Source organism: Notamacropus eugenii, chromosome 6 (genome assembly GCF_028372415.1).
Source record: "Notamacropus eugenii isolate mMacEug1 chromosome 6, mMacEug1.pri_v2, whole genome shotgun sequence".
NCBI lineage: Eukaryota > Metazoa > Chordata > Mammalia > Diprotodontia > Macropodidae > Notamacropus > Notamacropus eugenii.
In genome coordinates, this window is record NC_092877.1 from 386,792,209 (window position 1) to 386,810,190 (window position 17,982).

General features: G+C 44.9%; 1 protein-coding gene across 1 annotated transcript in view; it reads right to left on the reverse strand.

The window, feature by feature from the left end:
- Positions 1 to 17,982, reverse strand: part of ACAP2 (ArfGAP with coiled-coil, ankyrin repeat and PH domains 2) — a 125,514-nt gene that overhangs the window by 29,121 nt on the left and 78,411 nt on the right. Inside the window, exons 10-13 of the mRNA XM_072618919.1 lie at positions 16,336 to 16,448; positions 6,542 to 6,562; positions 3,326 to 3,377; positions 486 to 586 (exon numbers count right to left, since the gene is read on the reverse strand). Of these exons, the coding sequence (XP_072475020.1) occupies positions 486 to 586; positions 3,326 to 3,377; positions 6,542 to 6,562; positions 16,336 to 16,448 (287 nt within the window). The remainder of the gene's footprint in view (positions 1 to 485; positions 587 to 3,325; positions 3,378 to 6,541; positions 6,563 to 16,335; positions 16,449 to 17,982) is intronic.

The following is a 17,982-nucleotide window of genomic DNA, read 5'->3' on the forward strand; positions in this document are numbered from 1 at the left end:
CAAGGGGTCCAAAGACAGAAGGAAAGGCAGTATTTTCTGCTGTAGCAAAGACCTAGAAACAAAGCAAATGTCCTGTGAGCCCTCTTCAGCAACGATCAGCAGAGGGAGTTAGAGAAGGGTGAGGAGATCTACAAAAACTGGCATGAGGACAACAGCCAGAATGAAAGCGCTGAGTCCAAAGCAACGACACAGGCCCCAAGCTCACAATCTGATCCAGAAGGAACGGAAAGCTACGTCAGGCACTGACTGAAGCCAGCCAGAGGAGGTGGGCCATGTGTGCACTGGGTGTTGTGTTACATGTCCTCGAAGACCCTCAGCGGGAGGGGCTCTCCCCATCAATCCCTCCCATAGCTAAGGGCTGTCTCACCCAGGGGAACGTGAGCTCCTGGAGGAAAGGGGCATCCTCGCATTTGTCTCTGTCCCCCCCAGCACCCAGCACCGGGCTGGTGATCAAAACACACAACGTCAGATGATTCAGAACTCACTTTGTGGGTGAGACCACCTCAAAGCAGAACCGTCTCTCTACATCTTCACAATGTTTCACGGTGCAAAGCCGCAGGTCTTCAACAACCACCGTGGGATTGTCCTATGGGAAAAAAACACAGCACAAGCTTCAGGGGCAACCGAGCATTGTACAAACTTGTTAAGTGGAGCACAGAGTGACAAAAAGCCGAAGGAGAAGGTGAATAGAACCAGGAGGCCCTTTGCTCCCCCTTCCCCAGCATGCACCAAAAGCAAGGGCTGCACGCTAGCAAGGACTAGCCATCGGCCTGCTGACAAAGTGGAAGAACAAGGTACTGATTATTTTTCTGCTGTACAAGCTCTGATCTCCTCTGTTCTCTTCTCCTTCTCCCCGCCATGGTGAATCCCCTTCTAGCCCACTGCCCCTTTGTCATCCCCTGACCCTGACTCACTGAGGCCCAGGCCATTCTTTCATATACAGCTAAACGCCAACAGCAGGTGCCTCTACTCCCTTTCCTCTCAAGCTTCCTACAAATCTGCCATCTCGCTTCCAACCTTTAGAGTAACCAGTGATCTCTGTGTTGCCCAATCCAATGGCCTTTCTGCAGCCCTGGACACTGGTGATTATTCTCTTCTACATTTTCATGACACTGCTCTCCTCCCCTAATCTCTGTCCATCTTGCCCTGTCATGCCCCCTCCCCCATCTGCTGACCACAGACATCTCTCCCAATTCCCTCCTGGGCCCTCTTCTCCTTCCACATCACTCTGTCCTGACCTTCTGGCTGGCATCTCTGACTACCTGGTGAACACGACCCAAACTGATCTCACCATATCCCCCCAGTCACCCAGGCTCACACTGGCATCATCTTTGATTCCTTATTCTCAGCCCCCATATCCAATGCGGTGGCAAGTTCTCAAGTGATCTGTAACATCTCTCCAACAGGCCCCTTCTCAGACACTGCCCCACACAGATACAGGCCCCCATCATCATATGCTTGGGCCACTGCAATGGCTGCTGTGTGTTTGTGGGTGTGTGTGTGTCGGGGCAGGGGGGCTGAGCGGGTCTGCCTGTCTTGAGTCTGTCCCCTCTCCAATGCATCTTCCACTTACCTTCCTAAGGGGAAGCTTGGCCCTGTCACATGCCTCTGCTTCCCCTTCAACAAACTCCACTGGCTTCCCATAACCCCATGTTACATCCACCTCCCTGCACTCCATAAACCTGGGGCTTTCTGCTGCCTCCAGGATGAAACATAGAACCCCTTCCACATCCCAGCCCCCTTCATGCACTGTTCGATTCTGTGACTTCTTTGCTGTTCCTTCCACAGAACAGTTCACATCCTGACTCCATGTATGTTCCCTGGCTGTTCCCTAGACCTCCCCATCTCTGCTTCCCAGCTTCCTTCAAGTCCCAGCTAAAACCCCACAGGTCTTTTTTTGTCCCCATTCATGCTGGTGCCTTCTCCCTAAGAGTCTCTCCAATTTATCCTCTGTGTGTGTGCATGTGTATAGCTTGTACATAAACATGTACGTCACATCTCCCATTACATTAACAGATAACTTTTATAAAGTGCTCTGCAATCATTATGTCATTTGATCCTCACAGCAACCCTAGGCTGTGGGTACCATTATAATTCCCATTTTCAGCTGAGTTAAACCCAAGGCAAAGCTCTAGAGGTTAAGTGACTTGCCAAGGAAGACACCACTAAGAAGCGCAGGAGGCCAGATCTGAACTCAGATCCTTCTGACTCCAGGAGGAGAAGGCCCAGGTCTCTGCCTTTCTTTGCATCCCCAGTGTTCAGCACATAGTAGGCACTTCAAAAAGCCTGCTGACTTGATCTGACTTAAAAAGAAAGTGCTGCTTTAAAACCCACATCTCTCAAAGAACAAGAAACCTGTAACTAGCTCCTCTCATGAAGAAAGCTGTAAGGTCCCAGGCTGATGGGCAATGTGGCATTACCCTCTTGATCTGATTAGGGTCACTGATATTCCGTTAAAGACCTCAATTACTTAGTTTATCTTCACTGAGCAAACTGTCCAGTAACTAACAGAACTGTTCCATAAAGATATAACATTAGGCTGGCAGCTCATGACCTTCTGAGCTCCTCCTCCCCCCCAACACATACCATGCATTTTCTTTGAAAGTTACTCGGTGGCCCAAGGAAGTTAGTGAAAAAGACAGAGGTCCCATTTCCACCAAAATATTTCTAGGAGCACTTTTGGTGGTAGCAAAGAAGTGGACTCAAGTAGTTTCCCACTGACTGTGAACATGATGGCCTATTACTGTGGTGTGAGACATGACTAATATGGTGACGGGAAAGGCGCATGGAAGGCTGAGAGGAACTGAAAAACAATCACATGGGAACGACGATGGAAATGGAAAAAACAAGAACAAAAAGAAACTTAATGTTGTGAAATGACAGTGTTGGGCGTGTGGCCCCACAGCAGCACTATGAGGAAAAAACCTGGCAGCTTTCCTTCTCTGCTCAGGGGTGTTGCTGCAGAAGGCCTTGGACTCACCGTCCTCCCTGGGGGGGCTGAGAAAGGGGATGAAGCTCAGGAATCCAAGTGACACAGACACAAAGGTTACCAAAGGCTGCGCCCTCTGCTCCCCTACCTGCCTCAGTCATCGCTTCTGAGGGCACCAAAGAAACAATTGACACACCAAGAAGTGTCCTTGCAACTCTGAAGGCAAATACAATCAGGTTTTTTCACACATCCTATTCTGATCCTTTTTATTAGGAAAAAAATGTTCCACAGGCTTGACTCCCCATTAAAGCTGTGCCTTGGGCAAAGAGAAGACAAGCTCTGGAAAGGCCTGGCACTCTCTGGACTTTGCTTCTCAGTCAATAGAGTGGCACCTACCTTGAATTTTTTCTGGTACACCAGCTGATTATTCTGTATTGAGAACCAGCGTCTAAACAAACAGAAAGTAATTCAGTTATTTGTAAACACAATTTATTTCATTTGCTGACCAAAATAATTTTTTTTACTCTTGGAAGACTAACACAAACCGGACCACAAAATTATGTTTTTAGAACTAAGTCAAGACCATTTTTGTCAGTGTAAGATGCATATGGCAAAACAGAAGGATGAAAAAAGAGGGAAAGCCAGCATTTTTAAACTGCAGAGTTTAAATTTTGATTAAAGGAAATAGTTACTTGAATTAGTTCCTCTATGGAATATGAATTTCTACTCTAACAAATATTATTCTTTAGTACTCCCATATTAGATAAAAAACTAGCATTGTAAAAATCCCCTCATATTTTTTTGAACCATTTCTGCATAAGGAATCCCAAACAGTGGAGTTTTTTGTTTCTGTTTTTAGTGTCTGGATGGAGATAAACACAGCAGGAGTGGGAGAGGGAGAGAGTGGGTGAGAAGGGACTTTGATCTTCCATATCGCCCATCCATCACAGGAAATGTGAAATCAATGCTATTTTATGACTGCGAAACTTTTGTACTATAGGAGGACTGCTGAAGGGGAGCAGACAAACTCCTCACAAGCACTTCATCTGAGAAAACTGGAAATGATTCATTTTAGAACTGAAATCAAGGCCTGTCTGTGTGCTGTGCGAGCATGAGGTGTGTGCGTGTGTGTGTGTGTGTGTGCGCGTGCATGCGTGTGTGCGCTCATGTACACCCAGACACACACCTCACTCCCCCACCCCGCGGCCCAAGGCCACAACTTGACTCCTCAGTCTCACTTTCACATGAACACTTCCAAACCGTAAGCTCAAAGTTAGGCGGCCTGTGAACCTTGTCATCCAGGCTGATCCTTCTGCACTGTGCGGCAGTGGGTGCTGTACCTGCTCCCCAAAGTGCCTGTGATCTCCTTTAGAAAAAAGATTAAATAAGGTAACATTGACTCATTCTGAGCTACAAAAAATCAAAAGGGTCCCAAATTCTTTTAATTTCATAGCCTCAATCTGGCTATTTAGCAAAGGAAGCAAAACTCCTCAAACATAAAAGCTAAACCATTTCAGTCATTTTACATCAGCTCCGTGTCAGATCATTTTGATTTCAAACATTAGTAATTAACCCATTAGCAGCTGGAAATTTTACCTTTTCACTCTAACAAAGCCACATGAAAGTGTTCAACAGAAACGCTGCCAGCCCCTAAGAATCCTCCAGTTATCAAGGGGAAAGCCAGGCCTCCCAGACGGGGAAATCATTCACTACAAGGCAATGTGCTCCCCCTTTTGGAGGAAGACAGCTCTTCCGTGAAGTCTTTTCCCCTTTGTATTGCCTCTGCCATCTGACAAGACAGAGATCATAGCAAGGTATCCAGGCATAAGCCTGGTGCATGTTACTTCTATGAGAAAATCACCAAAATACAGGTTAGCAAAGGAAGATATTCCAGGCTTAATCTGTGCTTCTGGTCATGGGTAGTTAGACAGGTTAAAGGTGATGCCTACACACGCAAAAGAAACAGCCCAGCCCAGCCACACTGGAGGACGTGCAATGGAACAAGTCTCTGCATTCCGTCAGGTATGCAGTGCAACCGCCAATGCCTCCTCCATTTGCTGCACTGCTGTGGACAAAAAGACAGTGGTTGGGGGCTGATGGGAATGATACAACAAGTTGCCAAACTTCTGGCCATTTTAGAAAGTCCTTCTCAACAAGAATCACGGAAAAGATGGCTGCCTGGCCCTCCCCCCAGCGCTGGGGATTCTTTTTGTGGACTATCAGCACTGATTCTGGAGCTCTATCCTGATGTCACCTTGGCCCAGGTGGATGAGATTCTTGGTCACCTCCACCCACTGTTCACTATGCTTGGGGAATGCAGATTAACTTGGCAAACAAAATTAGGGCAAATCACCAAGGAAAGCAAAAAGGAAATAACAGATCTTGTAGCCAAACCAACCAAAAAGGGGTGAGTAGGGCTGTTGCTCCTCTTAACTCCACATGAAGTGGTCCCCACCTACCCTGCTTGGCTCTTGAGCTGTCTCTAGATCCTGTTAGGGAATGGACACATGGCAGGTCGGTGTGGGCAATGGCAGGGAAGGGAGGAGGTACACAGACTAATGAGGAAATCTATTCTTGACATTCTATGCAAGTCCTGCTCCTGGGAATGCTCTCATTAAGTTAAGAATTCAACCTGTGAAGGCCACATCCAACTGTGAGTTAAACCTTCAGGAATATAGCTCTAACACCAGAATCTTCTATTTTGGTAACCATGATGAGAGCCAAGGGCATATGATACATGAGCTTCTCAGGAAAGTAAAAACAAAGTCTAATAAGCTAACTGTAGAAATAGGTTCAGCTTCATACTAGTGCACTCTATATGTAAGAAAGACACAGCCAGGATTTAGGGCCATAAAATTAAATGAGCAAAAATGAGATGTTCCTTGATACTTTTTAAAACGATTAGACTATGAGGACTTTAAAACCAAATTTTCGGAGGGCAGTGCCACAACAGTGGACCATTTACCTTCAACCCATCAGGATTCTTCCTTCTTCATGAACTAGTCTCACAGCTATGCCTGAAGTCAAGAGCAGCGATCAGCTTCCTGCTTCCAAACTAAGCTCAGTTTTAACCCTAACAGCAAGATGCAGGAATAAAGCACTAGTTTGATTACGTTCTGAGGAATGACACATCAGCTGAACATGAAATAAATTTGAACGTGTGCTTGCTACAAAATGCTGATAATATCAAATTCTATTTATTTTTTACCCTTTTGTTTTTTTTTAAAGCAGAGTATAGTAACAAAAGGCTCTGGAAACTTAGGTACAAAAGACTCACTATTTCTAACCTCATACCAAAGGGGCTCAAGCTACCCCAGCACTGAAAATAGCCACACACAGAAACTTCCTGCACGGCTGCCCAAGACAGGTCTTTCTGTTTCTGTCAGGGACTGGAAATAAAGCAAATGTTCTTGGCTACGTTAAAAATGGGACACTATAGCAGGCAGCCCTCCTAAGAGCTCTTCCATCTTGGTTTTTCAGATCTGGTGCAAAAAGAGACTTTCTATCCATTGCAAGTAATCCACGTGAAATGTCAACATAGGTTAATTGTGAGCTTTCTCATGCCAAAGAACACTGGAGAAGGTGGAAGGAAAGGAAGAAGCTAATTGGTACCTGATGTGATCTGGCTTTCTCCTGTCATGTGAAAAAATGGGGCAGGATTAAAACATAAGGGAAAGGTAGAAAAAAGAATGAAATGCCAATGAGCAAAATAAGCAGAGGCTGAGCATGTGTGAAAACCGAGCCAAAACAAGGCGACAGTCTGGAAGCAGAACGTAGCCCTGTCCTCACAGGCCACAGCTGAGGACCCTCACTTGCATGGACAGCAACAGACCTCAGCGATTCTTTCTGTTCTCCGGCCCCTAGAGGCAGGCAGTGTCGGGAAGCCTCCCTCCTTAGAAGTATGTTTGTTGATGAACAAAATAAAACACAGAGGAGTACAAGGGAAGCCAATTCTAGTGAAATACAATGATCGAAATATATTTTTCCTAAAGTTTATGAGCCCCAGGTTTGGCATGGACAATTTCTAGTCAGTAGGATTCAGTAATTTGGGTCAAGCATGACTGAACTTTAAAAAAAAAAAAAAAATCTAAAAAATGTATGCTACAAATTTTGAGGGGACCTTGTTCCAGGCTCCTTTGGCAGCAATGCCCAAGACAATCTCTGATTCACAGGATGAATGTTCATGCAGCCTCAGACCTGACTCTGTGGTTCTGCCACACTGCTGACACTGGCATCCAGCAGCCAACCTCTCGCCACCCCATTCTCACTTCTACCTCAAGAGCTTGTCTTTGTCAAGATCTAAATGATGGACCTTCCTGGGGTCACCTGGGGTCAGGGGATTTGAGAATTTTGGGGGGACAGATCTCACGGATGCTCAGCATCACTTCTCTGACATGACACAATGGTCTACCACAGCTGCCATCTCTGTGCCTTAAGCCTCTCCCATCTCCACCCATCCTTCTAAGAGCTGCCAAAGTGCTAAGCACATACCTAACCAGTCACTTCTCTACTCAAGAAGCTCTAAGGGTTCCTTCCTGGGTCCTAGGATTAAATTCTACCTCTTCCAAACTTCTCCTTCTGGTTTTCGGATTTATCATTTCTACAAGTTTTGAGTGTTTCCAGGTAATCCATATCTCATCAAATTTTTTAATATCTTCTCTTTTATACTCATCTTAGGTTTATTTGTTGGCTTTTGAACTTAATTTTAAAATGCCTGTTCAATCGATTAATTGTTCCTCTCCTGTTCCATTTTGTTCATGGACGTTTGGAGAAATGTCATTTTCCCCCAAAGAATTGCCAAAGTTGCATCCCAGAAATTTGGGCACATTATTTCATTTTCTTTCACAAAATTACTAATTATTCTTAAAATTTGTTCTTTGACCCACTCCTATTCACAATTTCATTGTTAAAGCTCCAACTGAGTCTGTGTCCTTTGCGTTCCCTCAGCTGATTGTTTTTAAATTGCCCTCTGAGTGCAAATCCTGCTTTTTTAGATTCACCTAATACTTCATAAATGGTGTTCCAGATCTTCATTTTCAGTCTGTTTTTTTTCTTTCTTTTCTTTTAAATTAATGTATTTATTTTCAGTTTTTCCGTCTGTCTTTAGTAACCAGACTGGGGGGGGGGGGGGGATTGGTTTTCTTTTGTACTTTATTGGATTGCTTCATTCATTCATATTTAAAGTTAAGAGTAAAGTTTCCTCCATTCCTTTTCCTTCATTTATTTCTCATAGTTATTTCTCCTCTGTAAATAGTCTGTGGATTCTTTCCTAATTTCAGTAGAATCCACTTGAAGGAAAGCTTCTCTTTCCAGTGGTTCTCTTCTCGTCTTGATTTTCTCTTTCCCTAATTTTGCTTAGCAGTTCTTTTCTTTCTTCCTTTCATCTGGTTCTTTAATATGACCCATTGTTTTCTTTTCAGTTAAGGACTCAAAACCCCCATTCTTTTTTCTCCTTTCAGACTGTCTTTGCTTCTTAAAAAATATTTCTCTGCTTTTTCCTAAAAATGATTTTTCTCTCACCCTTTTCATCATCTTCCCTTTCTGTCTATTCTAAACTTTTATTCTTTGACTCATGGTCTTTATAATTCATGGTCCCAATGTAGTCCTTCTCTGGTCTCTGAATTCCTCATGGAATTCAAACTTCTAACAGTCATTTTTAGTTCCCTTTCCTAAACAATTTCTATGATGTTGCCTTGAAGACATAGCCCCCTTTTTTCTTTTTTGTGATTCACTCTTAGAAAGATCCATTTCTGTAGGTGAGAGGATATCGTCCCACGGAAGTAATTTTCCTGCATACCTGATTGTGTATATCACTACACCTTGCCATGAAATCTCCCCTTGGAGTATATATTTTCTACTCTTTGGGATGTCAATTGCCTTCAGGAACTCTGCTTTCCCTTCTCCTGAGGCAGGAAGAGTGGTTGTTCTATGCACCTGAATATTATACCCAAAAAAGGTATTCATTTCCTTTTAGAGACTCTCTCTTCCCCCATGGAAGTGCTCTTTTATGCTACTCCCCCCCTTCCATAACTGAAATAAGATTTCCCCTTTCTTTCCACCTGTCTTATCCCTTCTCCCTCAACTCTCTCAGCTAAGTCCTTTGCCTCATAATTTACAGAAAAAAACCCAACACCATTCTGCATGAGCTCCCTCGTCTCCCCTCTTCTTCATCTTCCATCATTCAGGTACGACTGCCCCCTCTTCTCCTTCATCTGTCTCCTGTGAGGAGAAAGCCTTATTCCTGATCAAGGCCAACCCTTCTAACTGTACAAGTGATCCCTTCTATCACATCTCCTCCAGCAGATCACCCTCGTCATCATCCACATTCTGATGGTTCCTTCAACACTGCCCACAAACATGCCCATGTCTCCCCCATTCTGAAAAAAACAAAACTAAAAACAATCCATTTGACCCTTCTATTGCTGTCCTTCTATTGCTGTCATCCTCCTTTTTCTCTTCATGACTAAGTGACTAAACTTGAAAAGTCATCTAGAATTGGTGCCTCCACTGTCTCTCCTTTCAGTCTTTTCTTAACCCCTAACAATCCAGTTTCCAATTATACCATTCCACAGAAACTGCTCTCTTCAAAGTTATCAGTGACCTCTTATCCAATGGCCTTTTCTCTGTCTTTATTTTCCTTGACCTCCCTGCAGCCTTGGACACTGCTCTACACTCTCTTCTGTCTAGGTTTTCTGGACCACCCCACCCTCCCTGTTCCCAGTCTTCTTCTACCCTCTCTGACCACCCCTTCTCTGTCTCCTCTGCTGGATTCTCCTTCAGATCATACCTTCTAACTAGGGTTGTTCCTCAGGTTCTGTCCTGGAACCTCTTCTCTTCTCCATCTAGAGTGCTTCACTTGGTGATCTCATTAGCTTCCATGGATTTAATAACCATCTCTATACTGATGATTTTCAAATCTGCTTATCCTGCCCCAATCTCTCATCTCCAACTGCCTCTCAGTCACCTCAAACTCAATGTCCAGCAGAAATATTAAACTCAAATGCCCCAAACAGAACTCATTACCTGTCCCCTTAAGCCCTTCCCCTCCTTCCTACCTTCCTTACTACTGTGGAGTGCAATGCCACCCTTCCAGTCTCTCAGACTCACAATCACCCTACGTCCCTCACTCTCTCACCTCCCACGTTCAAGCTGTGGTAAAGGCTTGTGATTTCACCTCCAGAGCATCTCCGGTCCGTTTCACCTCTGCGGCAAGTCTCCAATACCCGCCTCTCTCCTCTAACACTGTCCTCATCCTCACACCTAGAGTACTACAAAGCCCTTTTTGGTGAATGTGCCTGTCTCAAGGCTCTCCCCTCTCCAGTCCATCCTCCATTCAGCCACCAAAGTGCACGTCTGATCCCATCATCTCCCCATTCAACAAACTCTAGTGGCTCCCTCTTGCCTCCAGCAGTATATTTGCCATTTAAAGTCTTTCATAACTTGGCCCCCTCTTACCTTTGCCAGTTTGCTCACACCTTATTTGCCACCACATACTTTTTGATCTCGTGATACTGGCCTTCTGCCTGTTCTGTGAACAAGACCTCCATCTCTTGGTTCTAGGCATCCTCTCTGGCCGTTCGCCAGGCTGGTGATGCTCTCACTTCACCACTCCAAATACTGACCTCCCTGGCTTCCTTTACTTCTTGTAGTCAGGTTCTTTAAGTCCTAACTAAAATTTTACCTTCCCTCCCCTGCTTCAATCATTTCCTTTTTATCTTGTATATACTTGTTTGCCTGTTAGCTCCCTCATTAATTTGTAACCTCCTTGAAGGCAGGGACTACTGTCTCTTTTTGTTTCCCTAGCACTTAGCACAATACTTGGCACGTTGTTCAGTCATTTCAGACATGTCCAATTCCTCGTGATCCCATTTGGGGTTTCTGTGGCAGAGATACTGAAGTGGTTTGCCATTTCCTCCAGCTCATTTTGCAGATGAGAAAACTGAGGCAAATAAGGTTACTTGCACTTACAGCTAGTAAGTGTTTAAGGCCAGATCTGAACTCAGGTCTGCCTGACTCCAGGCCCTACATTCTATCCACTACAACCCCTAGCTGCCTCACTTGGCATGTGGTGAGTTTTTCATAAATGTTTGCTGAATGATTTACACTTCCTTCTTTTGCCTCCTCACCCAGTCTTCTGTAGGATCTCTTCTTCCTGAGAGTACAGGAGTTAGCAATACCTTCTTTGTTAATCTTGACCTAATCTGGGTAAATTTCCTTCTGTCTTCTTCCTCTTTTTTTTTTTTTTGATGAGCCCTCTCATCCTGAAATTCAGCCCCATAGAAACATCGATTTATCTGTAGGAAGGATATTAGAAAGTTTAGTTTTTCATGTTTCAGGCCTGTTTCACTCCAAGTAAGAAAACTCCTAACGGTTCCCTCCATTGTTACTCTGTCGTGGTTGTCCTTGGTTGCTGTATTTGCTTACTTTTTGTATTTCTGTTGTCTGGGATATTTAAGAAGTAAATAATTTATTCAGGACTGGACTTCTAAGAATGCTCTGGGTGCCACTTCTGTACTGACTATCCCATCTTTTCTCACTAATGGTTAGGATCAGGTTTGCGGAGTAGGTTCCCTTGGATTATATCTTGAACTCCTTTGCTCTTTAGAATACACGATTCCATTCTGTCCTGGGGCTTCTGGTGGGCGCAGAGTAATTCTGTACTATTGGAATTGTTTTCCCTTCATGCTGGATTGTATTTCTCCCAGAGATTTGCAGAATTTGTTGCTTGACGTTGGAACTGCTCATTTGAACAACTGTGCATCTTGGAGTTTGGTTCAAAAACCTTTGCAGCAAGGTACGGACCAGAAGTTCTGTGCAGTTTGCTGGTATTATTTCTCGCATTACACCCTTCAGGTTTATACGGTTCAGGTCTCGAACTCTTCTGTGTGGCCTATAATCCTTCAGGTGTCTTTGAGATCAGTATGTTTTGCTTTCATACTTAAAAATATAAGCATTATTGGCTTTCTGTTCCTGCAGATGATTCTTGACTTCTATGTTTTTGTATTTGCAACCAGTTACTCCTTTTTGCTGAAGACTTGCCACTGTGGATTCAAGTTTTACCTCCTCTTCCAATTATTTCCGTTTTCACAATGCTCATTTCTCTTCTAAATCATTCAGGTACATCCTGCTGTGGTTCCGTGCTCTCTTAGGAATCAACAGGGTCCCCTGTGATTTATAATACCTATTTACAGATGTCTAGAATCATTTTCCTGATCTGGAGGCCATATTCCCTTCTGCTATTAATATCTTCCCTGTTAGTTTATCTGCTTATATTCATGGTCTTTAACAGAGTTTTCTTCCATGAGTGTTCTTGGGTAACTTCCTAGTTTTTTCTTTACATTCCCCTATTGTCACATTCTGACTCCTTCCCCTTTGAATGCTGTTTCCCTTGGGGGTTAGACTTCAAGTTTGACTCAGGCTTTTCACATGCAGGTCATGTTACCAGCCTTTGCCTCTGTGCCAAATGATTTCTGCATGAGGGAATAGGGGCAAGAGAAGGCAGAATGGCCCCAGCTGGATGCTATGCCCTTTACTTCAAGCAGACCTGGTGGGTCCATGTGCACTCTGGTGTCCCACACCAGGAAGTTCTCTCTGTCGCTCACTCTCACATACTGCCATGTTTCTGCTTTCTGGTTTGCGTGGCATTGAGAACAGGGGACAGGAGGAGGATGGTAGGAGTAGGGGATAAGGTGTGTGCGTGTGCAAATGCAGTCACGGGTTGGCTTGTGCAGTCCTCTCAGAAAGTGGAGGTTGGTGGGTTGTAGGGTGCAGAGTCAACCCTTCAGGGGTGAGGGATTAGCCTTCCCTGCTGTCTATCTGCATTACATAAATGCTTATTCCTCCTTTTCCCTCAAAGTAGACCACTTACTACCCCCACACATCCTCACATGTACACTGCCCTCCTTCAGTTACCTAAGCCTGAAATGTCACAGCCCCCACCAGACTTTCTACTTTGTTTTAAAAGTCATCCCAAAAAGCACCTTCCTCCCTGATCCAATCCCTGTGCCAGTCTTTCTCATCTCACTTTGTACTGGCCACTGATGTTTCAGCTTTCGCTGAAGCATCTGCCAGGAATCCTCTCTGACCAAAGCTCGGTCAGCAGGACTGATGCCTAAATGGATTGAACTGCCCTGTGAAAGCCCCAGTGAAACGATGGCAGGAGAGTATCAGGGTTACCCAGCCTGCTTTCCTTGGAGTTCATCACCCACCTTTAAAAAGTGATCTTTCATTAAGAACTACTCACAGAGGAAACCTGGCCAGTGTTTACAATATAAAAGCAGCTTGTATGTTCATACGGGTGCTCTCGTCTCAAGCCATCTAATCTGTGGGGCAAGCAGTGCATTTTTATCCCCATTTCACAGATGAGAAAACAGAGGCTCAGAACAGCAAACCAACTCGACAAAGTGTCACAGGTAGAATTCAAACCTGGGCATCCTGACTTTCCCCTGGGCTACACTGCCCCTCACCTGACAGAGCTAGATATAGCATGGCACAGTGTGCAGCCCTCGGACCTAAGAGTTCTGGGTTCAAATCCTGCCTTGGATACTTACAAAGTGTATAACCATAGTCAAATCCCTACTCTTCTCTAAGCTCCATAAAATGGAGTCAACAGGGCCTTAAATAACAAATTGCCTCCTGTGCAGTTAGCCCACATCCACCCTATACTCTGCCATGGCCATGTCAGATGTTCTTGAGGAGTGTATCACGCCTGACTTCAGCCTGGGTTTGTGGCTCCTGGAAGCCTCTTTCTGGACTCAAGTTTATCAGCAAATTCTGGTGGCTGAATCCCAGCTCTGGGCATCTGGAACATGGGCACCACCTCCCACATCTCTGGTTCAGCAGATAAAAGCTGCAAGTGTGGGAAAGAAGGTGAGCCAGCCAAAGGGCAGGTCACACACAGAAAGTTCAGAGCTCAGTGACAAACCAAGAAGCACAAAGACAACAGCTGATTCATTACCAGTGGCACTGACCAACAGCTCAAAGTCAGCACTGAGAGAGTGCCATCGCAGCACAGGAAGGAGGGTGAGAATACTGTCAGCTCCACTGTGCAGAAAAGACCAGCCCTTGGGGGCTCCTGCCTGGGAAGGGTCCCTGCGGGCCCCTCAGGGGTTCAGCTACAAGTTTCCCACTAGTTTTCTATCAATTACTTGTTCTCTTTCCCCAAACCCCTTCCAATTTTAGAGTAAAGTTTGCAGAAATTTCTTTCTTTGATCTAGAGAAATTAGTGATTCCTTTGTTTCTGAACGCTGTCATCATTACTCCCTTTACTTTAGTCATTCAGATGAAAAGAACTGGTCTTTCCAAGCCATAATACCCACCCAAACCACAGGATGGGTCCAAAGGACAGATTTCTCTTGAAAAAAATCAATAGCTATTTCTTCAAATTACAAGATTACAGTTATAACTGCACCCACCAGCCAAATGGTCCACCTAGTAAAATAATGGCCATGACTTTAAGGAGGGAAAGCAGGCATGGGCTAAGTGCTTTACAAATACGATCTTACTGGAGCCTCCCAAGGCCCTGAGAGGGTGGTGCCCCCCTTCTCCCCCCGCCCCAACACACACACTGGGTGGAACCTTGATCAATGCAGATCCTCATCCCTCTGCCCAGACAGGACACTGGAACCAGGAGCTTTTTGACTCTAAAGCTGGCTCCCTCCGCACCACACAGCACTGCTCTTAACTGACTGATGAGTCAAAAATTCTGTTCTCTAAATAGTTTAGTCTTATTTACTCTTTATGTCAGTTCATGAAAATAATAAAATGATAACCTAAAGGAAAATGATTTTTGTCTCCCCCAAGGGGAAGGCACTCCCCTGGGCCAAGGCCTTTGACTCCTTTCTCACTGCAGTATGTTAGGGAATTTCCTTTGATTCCCCCTGTTTCGCAGAATAGAACTACAGACAAACACCTCCTGGGCTCCGTTTGGTTAAGTCCCAATGACAAAACCATACCAAGTGGCAGAATGGGTGAGGGGGTGGGGAGCACAGTCACATCATTTCTTTGGACAAGGTTCCTTCCTGGCTCTCTCTGGAGCTTAAGAGGGCCAGTGAAAGGACAGCTCCTGACAACTCCAGGCCTTCATTCTCTGCCTTGTACAGGGCAATAAGTCAGGGAAGCTGCCCTCTTGCCAAGTGCCCAGCCAAGCATTTCTGAGCAAAGTCCTATCCCACTAAAATAATGTGAATGGACAAGAACCAAGACAATGATTGGCACAGACCCTTCACACTCTAGCAGTCATTGCCATCAGAAGAAAATGTCCAGGACAAGCATGGATTCCACACAGTATATGAACCCTCCAGGAAGCCAGAACTGGGTTCTTCAAAGAGGAAGTGTGTGCAGTGTATCATAAACACTGGTGAACTGGAAAGAGGCCTTTCTCTGCATCCCCTGCACGTAGCACAGGGCCTGCGATACACAGGAAGAGCTTCAGAAATGCTCAGACTTGAACAAAATCAGTAACGAAAAACAACGCTACAGCTAAGGCCAATCTACCATATTAAATTCTACTTCTTACATATGCCCCCCAAAATAAACAAAATTTTATGTTTTTCTACCATTTGTCTTAACATTAAACTAAATTAAAAACTAAAAACCCTGCAGATGCCATTAAAAAACAACCACACATATTCTATTCAATAAGGACAGTAAAAGAGTTTTTAAACAGAATCCAACTCCCTAGGATGCTCAATTAACTAAGAATTTTACTTCCACCCCTCTTTTTAAGAGAAAACTGAATCAGGTCAAAATGAGCTCCAGTTAGGGAACTAGAACAACAGTCTTAAGTCTCCTGGTAAGCTGATCCTACAGTTAGTAAGCTCCAAGTATCAAAGGGTCTCAGCCTTCAGATCTAAGCCTGCCATCACTGATTCTTAGACAATATCCCTGCTGCATATCCCCTGTACGATACAAAAGCACTTTCACAAGGTCATGTAGCTCACAACTCCAAAAGGGTCCCCAGGACAACCTTCCTCTATTGCTTGAAGCCCTGCAGAGAGTCAGAGGGCAGCCCCCTTCCCAGGCAGCCATGGCCAAACCAAACCGTGCTGCTGACGGCCTCCTTTCATGGGGTGGTGGATACTAAGTAAGACTTACACACAATGTGTAAGGGACTTATTCATCGGATACTGCAGGTCCACTGTGGTGGCTGCATTGCATAGAAAAGACTTTTAAAAATCTGGTGACCTGTGAGAACCAGTAAACTTTTTGGTGTCATTGACTCTTTCTTAATTTTTAGAATTTAAGATTCACATTATAATAATAACTTCCCCATCCTTTTCCTTAAAATGCACCTTGTGTGATTAAATGTAAATGCAAAGGAATTAGCTAATCATGTTACATAATCCAAGGAAAAGAGAGCAAAATGGAGAGCGTGTATACGCTGATCTGAGTATTTACAACATTACCTGTTCCAAGTCTTGAAGGCATTACTTGCACGTTTGAACAGATAGCCTTCCATGACAATGCCATTGGCTGCATCCACGTTATACTCTAGCTTGGTATCGTCACTGGAGAAATCCTAGGTCAAATAACAGACAGAGTTTCAGTTCAAGGCTGTGACACTGCTTTGTAGGTGGCACTCTGGGCTCTAGATTCATTATCACAGCTGTAGCACTTGAGGCCTCTGCTCCGGACGACAGGGCTCCCAAATCAGAGCATTTCAGAGACCAGAGCCATGGTTGGACAGTTCCAAAATTAATGGGAGAATTACTCTCACCACTCTTTAGAGACATTTAGAGACATCTTAGCTGTACAAAAAGCATCAGGAATATTTTTTTTAAAATCTCTGTGCACTAAATCTGATGGGCACCATGTGGGGTCATCCTGTTGTTGGAGTCTTCCTTGTCTGAGTATGCTACAAGCTTGGTCATGGGGACCCAGGGGTGGACATGGTGGGGAGGCCCTGACAGAGAAGAGGTACTAGGTGTGTTCTGCCTGGCTCCAGGACTGGGCAGAAATCCAGATTTGGCTCCTTGAAGAGAGAAGCATCTTTACTATAACGAGATACCCAACTGACCATGAGTTGCTCCAGAGCAGAGCAGAGAGCAGTGGTGGGAGAACTAGGGGTCTTTAAGCAGAGGCTGGCTCATCACTTCTCAGGTCTCAGAAGGCCTTTCCAGAGGCTTCCCTAGAAACTTCTGATATTTCCAAGGACAAGTTGATTCGTTGATGGTCTGGCTCGAGGAGGGCAGATTGGAGGCTACTCCTGACTGTGGTGGTCCAGGACTTTATTGCTTAGAATTTCCTTTTCTAGAAGGAAAGAAACTACCTGTTCCATATCTGATTCATGTTTGTACAGTAATTTTTCTCCCTTCTTTGGGGAAACCCTAGTCAAGCGGTAAAACATGACTCTACTTAGCAACTTTCCTTCTGAAGCCAAAAGGGGAGTGAGACGTCTTGATCTCCTGCAGGAAATCGAGATCCCCCCAGAGCTGGACCCTGGCCACCTACCATGGCAGATGAAGGTCAGGTAACGCAACAAGTAGACAACCCCTGTAGCCTCTGTGAGGAGCTAGGTAGAACAGTGGATAGAATGTGGGGTTTGGGAGTCACCCAGGCCGTGTTCAAATCCAGTCTCACGGGGCTGGCTCACCATGACCCCAGGCAACTCACTTCAGCTCTATTTGCTTCAGTTTCCTCCTCTATAAAACGGGGATAATAACAGTATCTGTCTCCCAAGGTGAAGGCTCAAATGAGATTACACATGGAAAACGGTTTCACAAAGCTTAAAATGCTAGTTATGATTTTTCCTGGGTCCTAGATGCAGATGGATTCCTGCCTCCAAAAGCTAACAAGTTCTGATCGTGGGCAGCCAAGTCACAGGCTCCCAGGATCATCATCTTACCAAGGAGCCAACACAGCTAGAAAGGCCTCCATCCACTCACCCGTGAACATGAAGATGGGAGTGGAAGCAAAAAATCCCAGATTCTGAGAGGGAAGGGACCGTAGAGGACATCCAGGTGAGTGGAGCCAAGCTCAAATACAAACACAGCCATCCATAAGGATCCCTGCAGGTGCACACTGACATCATCCCTGCCCTGTGGTATTTTACT